Here is a 23,464-nt window from a genome sequence, read left to right as displayed (position 1 = left end):
GTAATTGCCAATAAAAGTCAAAATAAAATTCATGCATGTACATCTTAATTGTCTCTACCTAATAAATGGTGAGGACTCCTCTATTATCTCTTGGTTTTACATAGTAGATGCTTTATAAATGCCTCCTGGATTGAACTAGCATAAAAATCAATTGATTCTTGCTAAATGTAGAACTTTACTATTAAGTACAAAGATGCTGTCACTTAATATTGTAAAGATTGTTAATTTCATAGAAGTGGGTACTCAAATCATATCTCTTTGCTTTATTAGTTTACCTTCATGAGCTCTTATAATTTAAAAAAAAAAATCTGACGGCTAGTTTTCTGGAAAAAAGCTCCCTCCCAAATTACCTAGGGTCCCCCTGAAGACAAATGGTCATGTTAGAGCTCCTATCATTCAGCTTTTAAAAAGGAAAAAACTATCCCTTCTCCCCACCAATTAAATTACAGCCCCATGATTAGGTCTGAGAGCCCAATGTTAAATCTTTATCTACAAAATGAAAAGTAGGATATAATAAAAAAAATTTAGAATAATGGCTAGTTTTAAAGATAAGGGATGTATTCAGTTTTTATTAAAAGGCAAAAATAAATGATGTATAAATCTGGATATTATTATCAGCAATCCAGCATTATCTTACATAAATGATACCTTGCTAAAAGGTTTATAAGTCTCTCTCAGGTTAAGAAAAATAAAAACCAATCACAAAGTTGGCCTACACTTTTGCAACATATTATTTAGCCAAACTTAATTATACAGGTTTCATCTCAATTTTACAGATTTACTTACATAGAAATTTAATCTTTTACTGCTCTTCCCTTTATATCTAATAATGCAGAAACAGTCACTCGCAGGCCGTGTAAAGCTGCATTATAATTTAGGAGCAGTTTTAAAACTTTCAAGAGGCAAGTAAAAAACTTACTTCTCTTCTCTCAGATGGACAAATAAATGTAATAGTCACTGCTGGAGTATGACCTTCACAAAAAGGAGGACGATCTTCACCTTCTTTCACATAACTAAGGACAAGCCTAAGACACATATTAAACAAAAGATATTGGATTAAAAGTCAAATTTGTATTTGCTTCTAACATTGAACATTTAGTCAATTTAACTTATTAATAACTTTTATTTAAAAATCATTTTTAATTACCAAAAATAAACTCCAATGGAGTCTTAAAATGAGTACTATGTGGCTAAAGCATTTAAATGTCCTCTTAAAAAAAAATTTTTTTAAGTGGCCCTCCTACCACAGACATAATGTAAATCTTAAAAATAAAATAGCTATTCAATTTTAAACTTGAACAGTACAAACACCCTTCCCCCTTAATCAGGCAAAAAAAAAAGGACAAACCCACTTTTAAGCCAATAATCTATACTAGCACTTCCTCTTCAAAGTCAACAGTAAATGGCTGCCAAGTCCAAAGTAAGCTGCCAACTTTTTTTTTTTTTAAAATAAAAGGCAGTACCCATTGGCTTAATCGTCACTGGTTTAGAAGCTATACGTTCTCCACTGGAATTTTTCAGGGAAGGACCTCACATGATTTTACACAAAGCCATTATATGGTCATATTTATTTACAATTCAAGTTAAATGTCTTAACTTGATCTCTGGAAAATATTCTGGGGAACCCATCTACTGAAGATTTGAACATAGATTAAACAAGACATACACTTGGATTGAAACTAGGAGCTTTTTGGAAAATCATTTCACAAGCAGAATTCACCCCTCCCCCACCCCATTACAGTATAATCAATAGAATAATACTAAACTACTACATTTTCAACATTGGATATTTTTTGCCATCACCTCTTTGACACTATTCTTAATGATCTCCAGTGACCCCCCCCCGCTTTGCCTCTGGAATAAAATATGATTTATTCTGTTTAGCTTCTAAAGTCCTCATAACCTGAAACAACCTATGTTTCCAGACTCACCATTCATCAAATCCCATTTCTGCACTATGCAGTCAAGTCAAAGTGGCTCTGTTTTTCAAAAAACAATTGATCTTCTGTCTCCATGCCTATGTACTGGGTGTTTCACCTTTCTGAAATGTACTCTTTCTTTATCTCCACCTTGAAAAATCCTTCCTCTTCAAGATGCAGCTCAACTACTGCCTTCAACATGAAGCCTTTCCTGATTCTCCCAAAATTTTGGTGTCCTATTTCCCTCACTTCTATTAATCTTCTTTGTATTTATTATTTTTAAACTTATTCTGCACAAGTTTATTTATATACTTATTGTCTCTCCCAATAGAACATAAGCAACTCTCTTTTTCTCCAGTGCCTAGCACAGTGCCTGGCATATAGTAAGAGTTTAGTAAATGATTGGTGGTGGTGGTGATGAGATACAAATTCAACAAGCAAGAAAGCAGTAGCCCAAGACACAAACCTGCTTAGTTTTGAATTATGGGGGGAAAAAAGCTTTCAACAGAGTACAAAGGAAATGACTTTTTGGTACTGTTTGAATTTTTAAATATCTTCTCCCTCAAAGGGGGCAAGCACCTGCTCAAGGCTCAACTTGAAAAACCCCATACAACCATATGAATGTCTAGGCCAGTGAGGGTGAACCTTTTAGAGGGACAGGTGATATGAGAAATGTGTGGAAAGGGGATGGGGAGAAGACTGGCCCTGCATCCCTCTGGCTTTCTAGTAACAAACTCTGTGCTAAGTGACAGGGCATGTGCCCATACTGTGATAATGAGATTAAACCTACCCTGCCTATCTTTAGATTTAATCACCAAAAGTGAAAACATCACCACTTAAATCACAAGTTGGGAAGTCTATAACCCAGGTGTGCAAGAGTGGGTGCGAATCAGAATTGACTGACTGCCCTGGTCAGTCCTAAGCAAAGCATCTGTTGCGATTGGATATGTAAACTAAGAGGAAGGCACAGGAAGTGATAAAAAAGAGGCCCCTTTAAAAGGGAGTGACAACTTCCTGTAAACAGCTTCTTATTCATCTTCCTAGAGTTGGAGCTCAAGTTGGAGACACTGCTTGCTGAACCTGAGACCTGGGACCCTGAGACCTTGGTGAGACTGTTCTTAAATCTTTTCCTTAGAACTACACATGGCGAGTGAAGAAGGCTGACTACCTTAGCCTCCCTGGAGGGACTAGCCTCCTAGAGGCTCCCTTGATTGGGAGAAGCCCTTGTGGCTAACCCACCTGTTAATTGACTTTTAGGCTCTCTGGCTGGGACCTCTGGAGCCCTGCCGGAGTAAAGTCAGGGATTGAGTACATAGTTTAGTTCTTTAAGCTAGATCTTCTCATCTCTCTATTTCTACTTTCTCTCTTATATTTTATAAATAAATTACTAAAATCATTTTAGAATTGATATTTATTCAATTCTTGGAGACTACACCTTTAAATATTAATATGCAAACAAAAAAAAAACCCTTTTCCCTTTTACAATAGAGAGGGCTCTGAGTGCTCCCTCTGGCATACATGCCATAGGTTTGCCAACTCAGTTCTAGGACCTCGGCAAAATGAGTCCCTCCTACAGGCAGCAATGAGGGAAAACAATCCTAAAGTTTACTCAGGATATTTTTATCATCAAGACAGCCACTGATAAGCATAAAAGCAATGGCAGTTTTTGGTGCTGAAGTCTAACACATCAGATGAACAGAGTTTCAATGATTTTCAATTTCAAATGGAGACAGAATTATTAATCTGGATCTTCATCAGGGAATAACATAATTAGGAAGACTGTGGTAGGAGCAGACTGACCTGTCTTTGCGCACTAGTTTCAGTCCTTCTTTTGGTCTTCCAACATCATAACCTTGATTCCCCTTCACCAGGCATGCTGCACTACCAGAGGGACAAAAGCGTGTCTCTTGATTTGAGCCACCTAGTTTAAGGGGGAAAATCAACCACAGATTATTCACTTAAGTAGCAAGCCAATGAACAAGGCCAAGTTTGGGAATCAGGGTTTCTTCATGCATGTAGTATTTGTTACTATCATACTTCTTTGTCCTCTCCATAACTCAGTTCTAGAAAGGCTCTTCTGCCCATTTCAAGAAATTAAGAACCTGAGACTCTGGTGTGTTCTCTCCTCAATACAAAATGTAGTTTATCCATAATTTATAACAATGGTGTCAAATTCAAATAGAGAGCCATTAATATTTCCCAATTATATTTTAGTATGATCAGGGCCACATTTTCTGGCAGTCAGAATGTCACGGCCTATGGCTATGGCTATGCGTTTAAATCTTCTGATTTGTATTCTTAAAAATCAGAAAGCTTAGATGGCTTTCCTGCAGTGACATGGCTAACAAAAGTCAAAGCCAGATTTTTGAACCAAGTCTTTCTGATTATAGGAACTCTATATATAGTATCTTAAAAGATATTCGCTGATATTTTCATTTTCAATGCACTTAAGAAAGAGCCCCCATCTACAAAGAATTGTTTTTCTCCAAAGGAAAGCATTTGAAAAGAATGCCATTGAAAGCGAGAAAAATCTATTGTTCTAAGATACCAAAAAAAGGAAATTCTCCTAAATTAGTGATAAAATATTTTTCAATATAACTGGTGGACTAATTTCAAAAGTTCTTTTGAAAACTTTTCTAGGGCCAAAACCACCATGTAGAGAAATGAGAAATTAGGGGTAGAAATATCAATTTTTTAAAATTATTTTACACTTTTTATATGAATAAAAGGTACAACTTAAGAACATAACACACAAGGACTCCGCTAACTCAATAAAGGATCTGGTCTTTTTTTTCTGGATCACCAGCAGAATTTACCAAAGAAAGCTCAAAGTAGATAAGCAACTAAATAGACTAATACCTAGATTGTTCATTCCATTGTATTCCAAACACCTGCAGAATATCTTATAAATAAATAGCTATGTTTCAGAAATAGCAATACACCCCAAGCAGAGAACATTTGTACAGTCTTTATATATCTAATTGAAGACTTAGTTGGTATAAGAGGAAGCTGGCACTATTTTTGTTTTCCTTAATATATGTGCCCTGGTCTGAAGGTCTGACCATAATGCCCTTAGTGGAGGAGCATAACACTCATCTTTAAGAATTAAAACAGTGGGCAGCTGGGTAGCTCAGTGGATTGAGAGTCAGGCCTAGAGATGGGAGGTCCTAGGTTCAAATCTGGCCTCAGACACTTCCCAGTGTGTGACCCTGGGCAAGTCACTTGACCCCCATTGCCTACCCTTACCACTCTTCTGCCTTGGAGTCAATACACTCCAAGACAGAAGGTAAGGGTTTAAAAAAAAAAAAAGAATTAAGACGGAACCAAATACAAGACTATGGCCTTTAGTCTTCTAAGAGCTTTTGAACTGGCCTAGGACACCTTTTACCACTATTATTTGGCAAGAATACTGGAGCTTCTGTCAGCAGGTACCAGAATGTCTCAGGACACAAAAACAACTAGAAAATAAAAGTAATACATGGATCAGCAGATGCAAAACTCCCCTGGGGTTTTCCCCCTAAAACTCAAAAGAGCTGCAGCTCTGCCTAATAGTATCTTCTCCACTTAAGTACATCCAGATCTAATTTGATCCTTGTCTGGTCCAGTGATTCAAAGGGTTATCAAAAAAAGGGCCAAGTCTCTACTCTATATTTCACCTTCTTGCTTCCTGATATCCAACACCACAATAGTAGTATTGGGGTTAAGATCCATCCTTGGGAATACTACTGGGCAGAAAGCTAAAGCAACATAAGGGCTTTAGCCTGATCAAGAATATGTACTGTCTGAAATAAAGAGGAGGAAATCACTAGATGTAAAGGTGAAATCCCTATTTTCAGAAGAAAAAAAAATGCTAAAGTATTTTGCTAGGACTTAATATATTTCAACTTCAAACCAGAAAGGAGAGAAAGCATTTCCAGAAACTAAAGACACAAGTTTGGAGAAAATTCCAAACAACATTACTACCCCACACACAAAACATAGATTCAGACCTATATCTCTACAAATGTTGATGAACAAGGAAGTATCATGATCTGAGTCATCCACCAAGTAGCTACCAGAAGTATTGATCAATGGATTCAAATCATGCTTTTTTAACTCATCATCAAATACATAGCAAGGCACCTAGAAAAAAAAAAAAGAAAAAAGGTCAGCAGGTATTTGTAATGTATATAATATTATGAAACTAGAATTAAGAATTTTACATATCACAACACCCAAAGAACATAATGTCACAGATTATTTTGGTTCACTATCAATTATTAGCATGATTACTTTGTAATGATAAGAGCTATATACACATAAATTCAAGGAAATCTGAAACAAATTATATGAATAGGTCAAAGCATAAAAAAAATACACCATATAAACTTTGACTCAATCATAATATAGAGAAAAGAAATTTGTCACATGGTATACACACACACACACACACACACACATATATACACAAATACACATAGTCCCAAAAATTTTAGTGCAGTTAGCATAAAATTGAACTAAGAGGTATGTGCTTATGATTTCACTGGTATAAGATAAATAAAATCCTTCCTCCAATGCAGATCAGCATGTGCTTAGCATCCGACCATCTCACCAAGAATTGCCTTGGGGGACTGAAAAGATAATTAATTTGCTCAGAGTCACACATGAGGAATCCTCAGAGGTAGGTCCTGAACAAATGCATTCCTGAGTTGAAGGCCAGCCCTTTGTCCAACAGGTTGGTTGTCTCTCCTTATATAGTAAGGATATAAAAGATTACTTCTGTTAACATAATATAGAAAAAGAACAAAGGGTAGTAACATTTTCTACAAAAGTCTTACAGAAATGGGTGAATAATAATTGTTGTTGTTTTTTAATGTTATTTAACACATTCTACTTAGCCATGATATTTAGAAGTTTTCCCCCAGACTCTGAACACTGTTTGTTAACATGAAGATAATGAAGACAGGTTTTTCTCATTCATATGTATTAATTTCTCTTTTCTAAGGAATAACATAACTCCAACTCACAGCTCTCTCAGCTGATGAATTCTGATAAATATGTCATTAAACATATTAGACATAATCCTCTAAAAAGCAGAGGAACTTTTTTGCTTATTTCCAAAGTTCATAATGAGGTTAGGGTCATTTAGGCAACATCATCTAAGATACCTTTGTTTGAAATCTAATGCTGAGTTTTCATTTGCAGACACTATTTTTTAAATGCATTAGCATCCTTTTAATCCTACCCTTCTCCAAGGAATAAATATCAAATTCATAATTCTCCGTCAAGTCATGCTAATTCTGATGACAGTAAAATAAAACTATTGGTATGTAATCCTGAATACTTTCAACTCATGTTCATAATGTTCAATCCCCCATTAACACCTTTTTGGAAAATATTTTTTCTGTCCTTTTAACCAAAGTTATGCTTATGGACAGGTCTATTTTTAAAATCTAGTAAGTTATACTTGTTTTTCATTATTTATTTAGAAAGATGTGGCCAGATTTGTGGGAAATTTCTAACCCACTAACCCCTTCTCGTTCTATTTTTTTAGAGATTTCATTTAGTTTTACAATGGACTGGGTCACATCACTTCATTGTACTATACTTCCCATGATGATAATCAGAGGGTACATGTAATCATTTCAATCATATCATTAAAGCAAAGACCATACAACCTCACAAATTCACCTTTTACATAGTCAACTATGTGTGTGTACATGTGTGTACGTGTGTATATATATATATATATATATATATATATAGAGAGAGAGAGAGAGAGAGAGAGAGAGAGAGAGAGAGAGAGAGAGTTGGACCCATTAGTGCTTGAAGTTTATAGTTACACAGAGTCAACTACCTAGTAAAAAATGTCTTTATGAAACTATACCAATAGTACTGACAAATCAAGGTAAAACATCTGTTTTATTTATAAAGTCATTGTGACTCCTTTAAAAATGCTTCATCCAACTCAGAAAGATTTATAATGACTGGACTGTCTGGGAAAGAAACCAAATGAAAGAAAGTAGTAATTGCAAAAGATGAAATAGACCATTTCGATAAGATAAAAGTAAAAAGCTTTTTGCAAAATAAAAATAATTTCATCAAAATGATGACAAGAGAAATTGTCAAATTTGGGAAATATCTTTACATCAAATTTCTTAGATATAGAAATTCTGGCATCAATATGTAAGATCAAGAGCCATTTCCCATTATAAAAGTGATTAAAAGAACAAAATTTTCCAAAGAAAAATTGCAAACTATCAGCAATCATATAAAAATGTTCCCAATTTCCAATAATTAAGAAATATGCTATGAAAACTCTTTAGCTCGCACTAAAATGACAATAGGAATAAAATATAAAAATTCAATGTAAGAGGGATCACAGAAAGATATATTTAAATACAGCTAGCAGAGCTGTGAATTGGTCCAACCAGAATGGAAAACCACCTGACTACAACTGTATAAGAAATGTCCCTCAACTGTTCATTCTCTTTGATCTAGGGATCCCACACTCCAGACAGAAAAAAGCCTCTACTGAATTACTCAAAGAAACCCTCTCTAAGGAAACAAAAGTGTATAATCATCAACTGGGGAATAACTTACAGCATGGTATTGCTATAAGTATTTTAATGCATATATGGCCTACTTTTTTTTATTTTTTGCTTACCTCAATGGGGCATATGCCTAGCAATGGAAGCATTGCTCCAAAGGGGAAGAGACATTTTATTCACTTTCTTCATACAATTCCAGATTGGTTTCAAGAAAAGTTGACCAATTCACAGCATCACTAAAATATGTGCTCATTTTTTTTTTCTCAATCCCTCTAACACTGACTATTCCCATCTTTGCCAATTTGTTAGGTATAGCCTCAAAATTATTTTGATTCACATCTCTCTTATCACTAATGATTTGATGTATTCTTTCTTATAGTTGTTAATAATTAGCAATTCTTTTAAGAACTGTTTGAGAACTTACCTGCTGGAGGGAATGGCTTTTGACATAAATGAAAGATATCAATAAAAGCAACGTATTAACTCATCACTCCTAAAGATGTTACTAAGCATCAATAATTAAGTTGGCATTGTTTAGAACTCAGTACTAAATATTTATTAATAGTACATGCATTGTACTAAGTGCACTATAGTACTTCTTCTCTAGGCTCAGAAAGTAAATTTGTCAAGTTAAAAGATTCTTAAGAGTTCTCAAATTTTTCTTTTAAACCCTTACCTTCCACCTTGGAGTCAATACTTTGCATTGGTTCCAAGGCAGAAGAGCAGTAAGGGCTAGGCAATAGGGGGTTAAGTGACTTGTTCAGGATCGTACAGTTAGGAAGTGTCTGAGGCTAAATTTAAACCTTAGACCTCCCATTTCTAGGTCTGGCTCTTAATCCCTGGAGTCACACAGCTGCCCCCTTAAACAATTCTTAAAAGAATTGCTGGGGGCAGCTGGGTGGCTCAGTGGATTGAGAGTTGGGACTAGAGACAGGAGGTCCTAGATTCAAATCTGGCCTTAGACACTTCCTAGCTATATGTCCCTGGGCAAGTCACTTGACCCCCATTGCCTAGCCCTTACCACACTGCCACAATACTGTGTATTGACTCCAAGACAGAAGGTAAGGGTTTAAAAACAAAAAAAAAATTGCTAATTTTTAACAATCATAAGAATCATTAATAATAAGAGAGACCTGACTCCAAGCCTAAGTAAAACATGCATATTTCTTTAACTTCTCTTAAGTTATCCTTTCAGGACAATGTACTATAGAGAACTATAACTATACTAATCACCTTCTATTGAACAATCTCGAGCTTATCAATGTCCTTTCTAAAATTTGACACCCAAAGCTGAAAATGATATTTCAGATATGATTTAATGAAAAAAGAATATGGTAGGACTATCATCTACCTAGGACAGCTGGGTGAGCATTGCAGAGAGGGCCTGGCCTGGAATCAGGAAATCTCATCTTCCTGAGTTTTAAATCTAAGCCTCAGACACTTTCTAGCTATGTGATCCTGGGCAAGTCACTTAATCCTGTTTGCCTCAGGTACACATCTGTAAAATGAGTTAAAGGGGGCAGCTGGGTAGCTCAGTGGATTGAGAGCCAGGCCTAGAGACGGGAGGTCCTAGGTTCAAGTCCAGGCTCAGACACTTCCCAGCTGTGTGACCCTGGGCAAGTCACTTGACTCCCATTGCCTACCCTTACCACTCTTCTACCTATAAGTCAATACACAGAAGTTAAGGGTTTAAAATTAAAAAAAATTTTTTTTAATAAATAAATAAAATGAGCTAAAGAAAGAAATGGCAGACTATACTGGTATCTTTGTCAAGAAAACCCCAAATGGGATAACAAATTGTCAGACAGAAATGAAACAACTGAATAATCACTACCTATCCTGGACACTATGCCTCCCATTAGACAGCCTAGATTTATGAGCTTAATGACTGCCATATCACATTACTTGTTGATTAGTTCAGTTTGTACCTTACCAAAACTCCTCAAATTTTTTCGGATGGATCTGCTCTCTCATCATGCCTTTTCCCCATCTTGTACTTGTGGTTTTTTGAATCCATATGTCTATCCTACATTTATCCCCATGAAATGTCTTCATATTAGATATGGCTCACCATTCTAGGTTGAAGAAATAGTTTTAAATCCTGAATTTATTATCATCTGTGTTAGCTGTCCTTCCCAGCTTTGTGATATATATCTTCTATGCCGCATACATGTTATTCATTAAAAAAAAAATTTAACAACATAAAGCCAAAGACTGATCAACTGGCCTCTCCATTTAGTGAGCTACTCCAAACTGATCATCATCAAATATTACTCTTTAGTTTCAGTCAACCAGTTCCCAATATATTTAACTATATTATCATTTAGCATATATCTCCCCATCCTGTCCAGAAGGATAGCTTAAGACTGCTAAAAATCTTATTAAATCCAGATAGACCCCATCTATACATTAATCTGACTTAATAATCCTGTCAAAAAAAAGATAAGGGGTAGTCTGGCATGATCTGTTCCTGATGAAATCATGATGCCTCTAAGAGATCTTCCTTTTTTAAAGATTCACAAAAATCTCAAAGTTCACTTGATTTAACTTTTCTGAGTCCCCTTTTTCCCTTCCCCCATCAGGTTTTTGCCCTTCCCCTATATAATGTCTTTTAGATATGTCCCTCTCCTTTTCTACAAGATCTTTTAAAGATTACTATCCCTTTCAGTACCTTGAAAGGGAAATTCAATTGGTATTAGCAATATCATGCTCTTAAATAAAGAAAAAGTCAATTTTAATACAATAATCCTTTTGTTGTTTTTAAAGAAAACCTTTTGGGGCAGCTAGGTGGCCCAATGGATTAAGAGCCAGGCCTAGAGACGAGAAGTACTAGGTTCAAATTTTGCCTCAGACACTTCTAGCTGTGTGACCCTGGGCAAGTCACTTAACCCCCACTGCTAAGTCCTAACTACAATTTTGCCTTAAAACCAATACAGTATTAATTCTAAGATGGAAGGAAAGGGTTTTTTGAATAAATAAATAAATAAATGAAATAAAGGAAATCCTTTTAATGCTGAAATTATTTAGTACTATGGTGAAAATGTTTTTTCCAAAAAGAAACTGAGGTTTGTGCACTGGAGAAATAAAAACAAAAAGACATTATCTAGAAGACAAACAGGAAAAGAAAATAAAATTTGTGTTTACCTATTTTTAATGTCTTTTTCCTTAGCATAAAGGAAGCCACATAATAGTTGAAATAACAAAGCAAGATACGTGGGTCACTTGGGTAATAAAAACCAATGGCATGGTCTCAGATACTTCCTAGCTGTACGACCTGGGCAAGTTACTTAACCGACATTGCCTAGCCCTTACAACTCTTCTTGAAATCAGTTTTATTCTTTATTCTAAGATGAAAGGTAAGGGTTTTTTTAAAATGGCAGCTACCAGGAAAAAATGGAAAAAGAAAACTGGAAAGTACTGTGGGGCCAAAAATGTCAGAAGTCCAAAAACAGAAATTATAGGCAATGTGATTAGCTTACTAAGATTTCATTTCTAGAGCACTTAATTGTTGTTTAGTCATTTTTGGTGGTCTTTGCTACTCAAAGCAACCTGAAGAGTCTAGACTTGCACAGGTAGATCTCTGGTGAAGTAAATCTACAATTTCTAATCTTAGAAGTTACTGCTTGGGGTACTAAGAGGTTTAATAATTTGCTGAGAGCATGTTTCAGAGATGGGGCTTAAAGCTAAGTCAACTAAGATTGGCCTTTTAACCATTAATCCATTCTAAGGAAAGTGAAGCAATGATAAATGAAGTCACTAGCCCAAAGTCACACACCTAGTATCGGAAGCAGAATATGAAACAAGGTCCCCAAGCATCAATCATCATTTCTTTTTTTCCATTTCAGAGAATGCTTAATAGAACAGATAGATTCCAGATAAAAAGCAAAGCAAGATTATAGGACACTAGGTACATTCACTAGAAAGTTATGAGTAGGATAATGTGACATAGGGGGTTCAAGTAGGCCAGTAAGAAATATAAGAGAAAAAGATCAGTATCAGGCAACTTGGAGAAGAATTTGGAAGCAATAGATGAGAATATTAGGGCCATGATGCACAGTTCAATAAGAAACCACTATTGTGTTTAAAAAAAAATGGATGAAATAGTCAAAATATGTGGAGAACGGAACCATGCTGAGGAATATCCAGGCTATAGATAATAATCCAGAATCTTTATCCTTTTGGCTCACTTATTTAAAGTGAATCATCTAGTCATAACACCATAAGAGCAGCATTTAGCCCATAAAGCTTAAAAAGGTAACTTATTAAATGACGTTCAGGAAGAATTGTAGTCCAATGAAGTTTTCACATGAAGAAATCAAAACTATCAACAAGCACATGAAAAAGTGTTCTAAATCCTCACTGATTAATTAAAAACAACTCTGAGGTACCACCTCACACCTATCAGACTGGTAGCAAAGGAAAGTAAGAGATAAATGTTGGAGGGGATGTGGCAAAGTTGGGACACTAATACTGTAATGATAATTTGCTGGTGGAGTTGTGAATTGGTTCAACCATTCTGGAAGGCAATCTGGAATTATGCCTTTCAAAAGGCTTTAAAAGATTGTCCTGCCCTTTGACCAGTCATAACACTGATGGATTTGTACCCCAAAGAGATAATAAGGAAAAAGACCTGTACAAAAATATTTATAGCCACTCTCTTTGTAGTGGCAAAAAATTGGAAAATGAGGGGATGTTCATCGATATGGGGAATGGCTAAACAAACTGTGGTATCTGATAGTGATGGAATATTTTTGTGTTGAAAGGAATGATGAACTGGAGGAATTCCATGTGAACTGGAAAGATCTCCAGGAATGAATGCAGAGCAAAAGGAGTAGAACCAGGAGAACATTGTACACAGAGACTGATACACTGTGGCACAATTGAATGTAATAAGACTTTTCTACTAGCAGCAATGCAATGACCCAGGACAATCCAGAGGAATTTATGAGAAAGAATGCTATCCATATCCAGAGAAAGAACTGTGGGAGCAGAAACGCAAAAGAAAAACATATGCTTGGTCATGTAGTTCAATGGGGATATGATTAGAGTTTTAATGTTAAAAGATCACTCTATTGCAAATATGAATAACATGGAAATAGGTTTTGAACAATGATTCATATATAACCTAGTGGAACTGCTTGTCAGCTTTGGGAGCGGGGAGGGAAGAGAGATGGAAAAAAATCACGAATCACGTAACCATGGAAAATATTCCAAATTTTAAAAAAATTAAAATTGAAAGAAAGTCCATTTCATCAATGTAAATAGCTTATAAACTTCCAATCTGAGCATCATACCCTTTAATATTTAAAATCAATTGTTCTAAACTTAGATCCTGCTCCAAACAATTTTAAATAGACATCTAAGCTGTCATGGCCTTGTTAAATTGGGGTATGAGAATTTAAATGATTTTTGTCTTTCAAAATCAGTAGCTTATCTGGTAAACAGAAAAATTCACTTGTTACCTCTTTGATAGCTTTAAATGTGTCTTTCTTGCAGGCCACAGTGGTCCTCCATTCAAAATAATGCACACATCCTGTTGAGGTTACAAATTCAGGCGTTCCCTATTTTTAAAAATTATAAAAATTATAACCACAATTGTAGAATACCTTTAAGAGATTACATAGGATTTTTAAAGTTTCTTTAAAATACAATCAAAACGACTAGAAAGTTTCAATCAAGTAAATGAACATGCCCATTTGTATATATAAAGTTAGACAATGTCTTAAGTCTCGGGATGGTCAATTCCAAGTGGCCTAGTAATAAGTCTCAAAAGAACTACTCTGAAGTATGTTACTAGATGTATCTCCTAAGACTTATTTAGTGGCATTTTTGGTTTCTTGTGCACTGAAGATGGAATTAAATGAAAGTAAATAGCTAAAATTTAAATGCTGGCTGATTTTCATTATTAAGAGAGCACTAGTTTCATACCACTACAAACAATTTCAAGTCAGTGGTCTTGAGTAGGAGTAGTCCAGATTGATCAAAAATTAATACTGAGTTGTTTCCAAATTTCCCCAGGTGAAAAACTATGGCACCAGTATTTCATAAAGTCTTGAAGTAATGTTTGAGGCATATTAGTGTCTCTCACTCTATTTCTGAGCTCTGAGCTTTGGGCAGAAAACCTGGAAATTTTATTTAAACTGGTTGCCTCCAAATGCTAGATGGATCTTCATGTTAATTACCAGTGATGACAAATGACTAATCGAATTACTGTGTGTTCAATTTTGTTTTAATTTCATTGTTTTGCATATCCAAATCCATTTTAGTACTTAGTAGTTTCTCTAGGGTTATCAGCTCTACTCCTTACTATTAGCGATATTTCTCTAAAAAGCTCCTTTTGCTATTTCTCAAGTTTAATATAAAATGGGAGAGCTACAAAACATAACATAACACACAGACACACGCACACACACGAGAAAAAAAGGAATCTAAGAACATAAAAATCACCCTATAACTAAGCCCTGAATATTGTTTTCTAAACTCAACTATAATAAATTGTCACTCTCTACATCTATATCATCTCCCTGAAAACACTGTAAATATAGACTTGAAGTAATTTAGAATTCATAAGCTTTCTTTTTAATGTTGTTTTTTCACTTATGACCAGAACACACAACTAACAAGACACTTAAGACAAAATAGAAAATATGAAGAATGAATCCATATTAACTAACCAGTGTTTTCCCACATAAGAAGGCGATACTACTCTGTACTGTTGTCCTCATGTCCTGCTGGATACAGGAAATTGTTGTGTTGAATTCCAACAAGGATTTGGTTCCATTTTTCAAAGATGAGTCACCTAAATAGTAGAAAAAGAAAAAGCAAACTATAAAATAGATATACCTCAAAGCTAATTCCAATGGAATATGAAAAAGGCTACAGGTTTTTCAACACAGTATTTTATGGAGAAGCTTAAAGACATATACTCAAACTATGTAACAAAACATTTCTACATGTACTGTCATCTAAAATCATTCGGTGTGTTAAAATTTTTACTGTTATATTCTATTGTATTTTTTGCCTTTTATTACATGTTTTTATATATGTTTTCACTAACCTAAATCCTCTTAGGGATGTGTAATGGAGGCGACTCTGGTTTCTTGAAGATTACTGCCTGCAAAACACAAGCTCTAGTACTTTCTACCAAACTAGAAAGCTAAATTATATAGATCTTGCCACGAATTGTATGCTTGCTGTCTGAGAACCAAAGTTCAAGAGTCTGTCACAATGGTGGTCCTTAAAGATGAATTTTATGAACAAAGCAACTCTTAAAGGCTATGTACCAAATCAAAGATAAAAATGAGTTAAACTGCTGAAAAAAGCTAAACTGCTAAAATCATAAATTCTTTCAATAGACAAGAAATTTCCAAGTCTTATTTCTCTTAATTAGATGGAAATTTCCTTAAGTGATAAATACTTGTTGAAAAATTTTGAATCTTGTTATCACATACAGTGCACTGCTATGAAGGCAATGAGGAACACATTAGGTGCCAAATGAATATCAATTAGTTGTAATTAACTATAGAGATCTATTGAATTTCACATATCTACAGGAATAGCCTACTCTCAAGATCATCTCAGGACCCAACTTTTGCTATCAAGCTTTCCAATTAAAAATAAGGTGAGGAAGCCTCACTATATGATTCAGGAATAAATTTAATTTGATCTTTTCTGGGGATAAATATATAAAATCACTTAAAAATGAGTCTATGGAATTCAAATTTTCCAAAAATTATTTCATTATTCATTAAGCATTTTCCCTTTTTTCATGCTAATGTAATTCAGAAAAAGCAACTTGGAATCAAGAAGACATGGGTTTAAACCCTTCCAGAATGACCATGGTTAAGTTACTTGGCCTCTAGACATCTCCTTAAAACTGAACATTATACATCTGTACTGGAGAGGAGTTTCCAAATGTGAGCCCTCCAGATCCCAGACCACAAAACCTGGCACCTCCCCCTGCAAAAATCCACTACAATTCACAAATGTCCTCTGAGAGCCAAGAAGCTGGAAAGCATGCACAACAGGCTTACTTCCATTACTTTCCAACTCCCAACCCTACAGTAAAGAGCCTAGCGAAAGCAAAAATATAAAAGACTCCAACAATACCATACAGAAAACAAAAATTAGCCATCAGATTCAGAACCTCAGAGACTAACCATTTACTATTAAAGATTTTCTTTAATCTTCATTTAAAATCTCTCTTGAGGATATACTATATCAAAGATTACTAAAGTATAAAGAATAAATACAAAGTCTTAATTTATTCTTGTGATAACAACTGCTGACTGAATTATGTCAATAAAATATATTCTATGTTAAATAAAATTAACAAAAGAGATGCTTGATATATTCAAACAAGGCACAGGAGGATGAAGAATAAGAAAATCAAGGAAAAGGAAGTCAGTTAGGAATTTTTGCTTTTAGATGGTTTTTGAGTCATTCTCTTTTGTGTTTGTATCCTGAACTTCCCTATCACCAGAATAGCTTTTTATGTTAGGATTTTTTGTTCATTTGCTTGTTCCACTAGCCTTCCTAACTTTGGACTGTATGTTGTGTGCTGTTCCTTGTTCAGTGTGGAGCCCATATTCACAACTCCCCCTTTACACCATATATTTGTGATCCAAACTAGAGTAAGGGGCGATGGAACTACCTCTTCCTGCACCCAGCATTAGATTGCCAATTTTCAATCTCTTTCTTAACATGGAACTTCCTGCCCTGGTACCTCTCTCAGTTTTCTGTCAGTCCCTGGGTAATGGAATACATGCTTCTGCTAGTGGAGTTGTGAATTGATCCAACCATTCTGGAAGGCAATTTGGAACTATGCCCAAGAGTTAAAGAAGGTAATAAAGAATGTATGTGACAATGCACTATGCAGTTTTCCAACTGGACATAATAAACATACTCAAAAGGATGAAGATTTATTTCATACAAATAGATGAAAACAGCTGATGAGTTGAATTTTGGTAAACAAATTTGTGTTGAGAAAAAATGAACAAGTGAAGTTTGTGAAAAGTTTGTCACATATTTAAGTGATGAAAGAAACATCAAAATCTTACATTTGTTTCAGTCTTTTTCATTTTAGAGATCATAATCAGTGATGAAAACAGTGTTTCCAGTACAACAGAGAAATGAAACATCAAAATTTACATTAGAAAATGCCAGAACTGTGGGCAGCTAGATAGCTCAGTGGCTTAAGAATCAGGCTTGGAGATAGGAGATCCTGGATTCATATCTAGTCTCTGCTACTTCCAAGTTGTGGGACCCTGAGCAAGTCGCTCAATGCCTACTGCCTAGTCCTTACCACTCTTCTGCCATGGAAACAATAGCATACTGATTCTAAGACAGAAGGATATGGATTTAAAAAAAAAAAAAGAAAGAAAGAAAAGAAAATGCCAGCATTTCAGAAACTCATGTCAGAAAACATAAGAGAAGACCATATTGATTTACTTCTTTGTCAAGCAAAGGCACTGCTCATTCATCCAGGGGGTCAAAGAGCCAATACAGTTTACTGTGTAGAAATTCCTCAACTTCTATGCAATGCAAAATGAACTATACATTATAGCCCAGAAACTGACTTCTTTATAGTGAGAATGCTACAGCTTATAATACACATTTTTAAACAGATTTAAATTCAAAATTTTCACTGACCATTATTTGCCTAACATACTTAAGAGTTCTACTTAGTTGTGGTTGTTTCCAAAACCCCAATCTCCCATCAAAAGATGAAGATTTGATGCTATGGGCAATATTCATATTTCATGAGGTAGGCTTCCATTTCGCCAGTAAGTTTCAATGAGCTATTTTCTTCTGTAAGGTTTTTTACCTCTTTCTCCATGCTATTAATTCTCTTTTCATATTTTTCTTCATGAGTTCTCTCTTCTTTTCCCATTTCCCTCCCCTCTACTGCTCTTATTTAGTTTTTTAAATAATTTGCGCACTGTTTTTCTCAAAGCATACTTTAATACTTTTAGGAATTTTTGCTTATAGATGGTTTTTGAGTCATTCTCTTTTGTGTTTGTATCCTGAACTTCCCTATCACCAGAATAGCTTTTTATGTTAGGATTTTTTGTTCATTTGCTTGTTCCTCTAGCCTTCCTAACTTTGGACTGTATGTTGTGTGCTGTTCCTTGTTCAGTGTGTAGCCCATACTCACAACTCCCCCTCTACACCATATATTTGTGATCCAAACTAGAGTAAGGGGCAATGGAACTACAGGTGGAACCTCTTCCTGCACCCAGCATTAGATTGCCAGTTTTCAATCTCTTTCTTAACATGGAACTTCCTGCCCTGGTACCTCTCTCAGTTTTCTGTCAGTCCCTGGGTAATGGAATACATGCTTCTGCTAGTGGAGTTGTGAATTGATCCAACCATTCTGGAAGGCAATTTGGAACTATGCCCAAAGAGCGCTAAAAGACTTCCTGCCCTTCGATCCAGCCATGCCGTTGCTGGGTTTATACCCCAAAGAGATCATAGATAAAAACACTTGTACAAAAACATTTATAGCCATGTTCTTTGTGTTGGCAAAAAACTGGAAAACAAGGGTATGCCTGTCAATTGGGGAATGGCTGAACAAATTGTGGTATATGCTGGTGATGGAATGCTCAAAGGAATAACAAACTGGAGGAATTCCATGTGAACTGGAACAACCTCCAGGAATTGATGCAGAGTAAAAGGAGCAGAGTCAGAAGAACACTGTACACAGACTGATACACTGTGGTAAAATCGAATGTAATGAACTTCTGTACTAGCAGCAATGCAATGACCCAGGACAATTCTAAGGGATTTATGGAAAAGAACACTACCCACATTCAGAGGAAGAACTGCAGGAGTGGAAACAGAAGAAAAACAACTGCTTGAACACAAGGGTTGATGCCAACATGGTTTGGGAAGCAGACTCTTAATGACCACCTTAGAACAATTATCAATAATATGGAAATAGGTCTTGATTGATGACACAGGAAGAAACCAGTGGAAATGCACATCGGGGTGGGGGAGAAGGTGGGAGGAAAGAGAGCAAGAACATGAATCATGTAACCATGGAAAAATTTTTTCTAAAAAATAAACTCATATAGCCGGGAAAAAAAAAAAATCTGGCCTCAGTGTCCACAGATTTCTGTCTCTCTCCCTAAGCTGTCCTGTGCAGGAAAAGACTCATTGTGACTTTTTCTTAGCTTCCCTGGCCAGAATCCAGTGTGATGTATTTTCTTGATCATTGTAGAGAAGTGGAAAGTTAGGGTCTACTGCTTTCTCTTATTCTACCATCTTGACTCTGCCTCCACAGACAATATTCAGAAAGAGTACAAAGTTCTAAAGGCAGTTTTAAAAGGGAACGCCCAAAGATACATTTTGTGTAATGCTGGCATTTTGGGGAATAAAAATATAGTGTTGACATGGCATTCATTAGGATATATGGAATAACAAATAGGGCCTTGGGCTTTATAAAACCCTTCCCTATATGTCTCTCTAAAACTTCCATCACTATCCAGCTGAATTATAATCCTCTCTGTATTTACTCCACCACTGTTTCAACCCTCTACAAACCCCTTTCAATGCACCTTATGAAAGCCTTGTTCTATTTTTTCTTTTTTTAATGTTCTGCTTCATTGATAACAATCAACCAAGTGTTTGCTAAGTATATATTATGACTATATGCTAGGCTCTAAGGATACATAAGGGAAAAAAATAGCCCTTATTCCAAGGAGCTCAGTATACTCTATCAGGGAATCCATCATGGATAGAATACAAAGTACAAATGAATGGATTAACTTACCTACTGAATGATAAACCTTAGTATTCCGATTAAATGCACAGATGGCACTAGACTCACACTCGGGGATAGCCATATTTCCACAGAGGTTTATTTTATAAAGTGTCTGATTTTCAATATCAACAGCATCCCATGTGTAACTAGAAAGGAGAGAAAATAATCATTACATTCTAGTATAAGTTAGTGAGACAATTTTACTGTCAAATCTATTTACAAAGTCATTATAATTGATAAACACATTTAATTCTTCTAAAGTTATCATTTTGTTCTACCAGTAAATATGCCTCAACTAAAGAGGACATCGTAGGAGGCAGCTGGGTAACTCAGTGGATTGAGAGTCAGGCCTAGAGACTGGAGGTCCTAGGTTGAAATCCGGTCTCAGACTCTTCCCAGCTGTGTGACCCTGGGCAAGTCATTTGACCACCATTGCCCACCCTTACCGCTCTTCCACCAAGGAGCCAATACACAGAAGTTAAGGGTTTAAATAAATAAACAGACAGACAGACAGACAGACAGACAAACAGATAGATAGATAGATAGATAGATAGATAGATAGATAGATAGATAGATAGATAGATAGATAGATAGATAAAGAGGACATCCTTAAAGAAAGGTCAGTTTAGGAAGGAGAAAGTACATTAAGTATACACAGAAAAAATTTTATCAACTGAAAATTTTATACCACTTAAGACTATTATAATAGACCTCAAAAGTCATATTCTGTACATTTTTAGCTCATTTCATTATTTTCATCTCCAAGAACAGACAATTATCTCAGAATCAAAAAATGATATTTTGCATGAAGGAAAGTGAGACTAAAGTGGTTAAATGACTTCCCCAATATCACAAAGAAAGGTGAAGGACAAAATAAAGATTAGAATTTAGTTTTCCTTACTCTTACTGGATATTTATTTACTACGCTTTAAGTTCTAGTAATAGGTGCTGAGGGTGAGGGGAGGAAAGAAGAATAAAGTATTGGGTACAAAGAAAATATCTAGGTAGAGTGATTAACAGTAAAATAATCAAACCTTAAAATTAAGGTAAAAAAACAGCAAAAATATGTTATTCTTAAGTGCTAAATGACAACATAATAATAGTAATACTTGAGGACTTCCAGTTAAGATGGCAGCAGAGTAAGGAGCAGCTGCTCGATCTCTCCTGACCGAAGCATACAAGACTCCACAAGGGGAAATAAAAACGAATCCAGAAGAAAGAAGGAACCCCACAACAGGGCGCAGCATTGAAGGTACGCAGAATCGGGGCATTTCCACGCTATAAAGGGGTGAAACAGCTCTCACTAAAACGCGAGAGGAAGAAGCCCCTCCCCCACCCCGCACACCACACACCTCCCACAACCCCAACGCACAAGAGTGAAAACAGGACTGAGGCAACCAGATAATCACTGGCAGCCCCAGGGCTTGTACCTGTGTGCAGCAAGACAAGGGACACCAAGTGGCTGGGGGCACACAAGGTCGTTCTAGAGCATCCACGTGGGGACCGCCTCCAGCCAGGACAAAGGCCTCTAAAACTCAGCCTTTCCCAAGTGCTGAAGGCATTGCCTCAGGTGCAAATAAAGATCTCCAGCCCATGGACTTTCACTACCTTCTGCAGGGGTGAAGGCAGGGCCCTAAGAGCATCTGCACAGGCAAAGGCAGTGCCCTAGGCTTGAATAACGATCTCCAGCCCAGGCTTGGACCTCCAGTGAGGACCCCGTGCAGACTGGAGCGCGGCTGTGGAAGCAGCCCCAAAGACTGCTGAAGGAACCTCGGGCAGAGGAGCAGACCAGGGTCTACCAGGAGGCCTGACCCCGAGGACAAGGAGACTGGAGCCCCCGGGAGCTTGGAAGGCACAGGCAGACCCTGAGTGCAAAGACAAAGCTGAAAAGGGGCGGGGCCGACAATGGCCAGCAATAAGTAAGTCCAGAAGAAAAAGACTATCAAGAGAAACTCTGGAACACTGGACAACTTTTACACAGAGAAAATCCAGACAACAGAGGAGGGAAAACAAAAATCCAAACCTCCCCAAAAAAATGAAAGCTGGTCACAAGCTATGGAAGAGTTTAAAAATGAAATGCTGAGGAAGATGGAAGAAATCTGGCAAGAAAATAACAGTTTAAAAGGCAGAATTTCGCAATTGGAAAGTGAGACAAGTCAACTGAAGACCAAAAATGACCAGATTGAAAAGGAAAACCAAAAAATTGTAGCCGAAAACCAAAACATTAAAGCCAAAAACCAAAACATTAAAGCCGAAAACCAGTCCTTAAAGGCTAGAATCGAACATTTAGAAACCAATGATCTCTCAAGACAACAAGAACAAATAAAACAAAGTCAAAAGACTGATAAAATAGAAGGAAACATGAAATATCTCAATGAGAGAGTGACAGACCAAGAAAACCGGTCTAGAAGAGACAACTTGAGAATCATTGGTCTTCCAGAAAAGGCAGAAATTAATAGAAACTTGGACTCCATACTTAAAGAAATTATTCAGCAAAATTGCCCTGAAGTTCTACAACAAGAGGGCAATATAGACATTGAAAGGATCCATAGATCACCCTCTACACTGGACCCAGAAAAGTCAACACCCAGAAATATAATAGCGAAATTGAAGAGTTTTCAAGTTAAAGAAAAAATCTTACAAGAAGCCAGAAAGACACAATTCAAATATCAAGGAGCACCAATAAGGATCACACAGGATCTGGCAGCCTCAACGCTAAAAGACTGCAAGGCTTGGAATACAATATTCAGAAAGGCAAGAGAGCTGGGCCTTCAGCCTCTAATCAACTACCCAGCGAAACTAACCATATACTTTCAGGGGAAAGTATGGGCATTCAACAAAATTGAAGAATTCCAAGTTTTTGCACAAAAGAGACCGGGACTAAATGGAAAGTTTGACACTCAACCACAAATATCAAGAGAAAGATGAAAAGGTAAATAAGAAACAGAGGGAAAAGAAAGAAAACTCATAGTCTTTTAAGCTTGACTCTTTAAGGGCATAAATAAGATCTAATTATCTGTATTACTAGGTGGAGAAATGTTATGTATAATTCTCTGTAGTGAACTCTATACACTATTATAATATTCACTATTATAGCAAGCAGAAGAATAATTCATAGGGAGAAGACAGGATACTAAATGGTCTAAGAAGACATGGGGGGTGCGAAAGAGGGGGGGAATAGTAGGGGACACCAAGAAAAATCCGAGTAAATAAGAAAAATAAGATATTCTATTACACACAAAGAGGGCATG

General features: G+C 36.1%; 1 protein-coding gene across 1 annotated transcript in view; it reads right to left on the bottom strand.

Annotated features, from left to right (window-relative positions):
• Positions 1-23,464, bottom strand: part of IGF2R (insulin like growth factor 2 receptor) — a 174,651-nt gene that overhangs the window by 98,832 nt on the left and 52,355 nt on the right. Inside the window, exons 2-7 of the mRNA XM_044671804.1 lie at positions 20,223-20,359; positions 15,124-15,248; positions 13,912-14,010; positions 5,909-6,041; positions 3,720-3,840; positions 920-1,025 (exon numbers count right to left, since the gene is read on the bottom strand). Of these exons, the coding sequence (XP_044527739.1) occupies positions 920-1,025; positions 3,720-3,840; positions 5,909-6,041; positions 13,912-14,010; positions 15,124-15,248; positions 20,223-20,359 (721 nt within the window). The remainder of the gene's footprint in view (positions 1-919; positions 1,026-3,719; positions 3,841-5,908; positions 6,042-13,911; positions 14,011-15,123; positions 15,249-20,222; positions 20,360-23,464) is intronic.

The sequence above is a fragment of the Gracilinanus agilis genome, chromosome 4 (genome assembly GCF_016433145.1).
Source record: "Gracilinanus agilis isolate LMUSP501 chromosome 4, AgileGrace, whole genome shotgun sequence".
Classification (NCBI taxonomy): domain Eukaryota; kingdom Metazoa; phylum Chordata; class Mammalia; order Didelphimorphia; family Didelphidae; genus Gracilinanus; species Gracilinanus agilis.
This window is presented reverse-complemented; position numbering and strand designations above follow the sequence as displayed.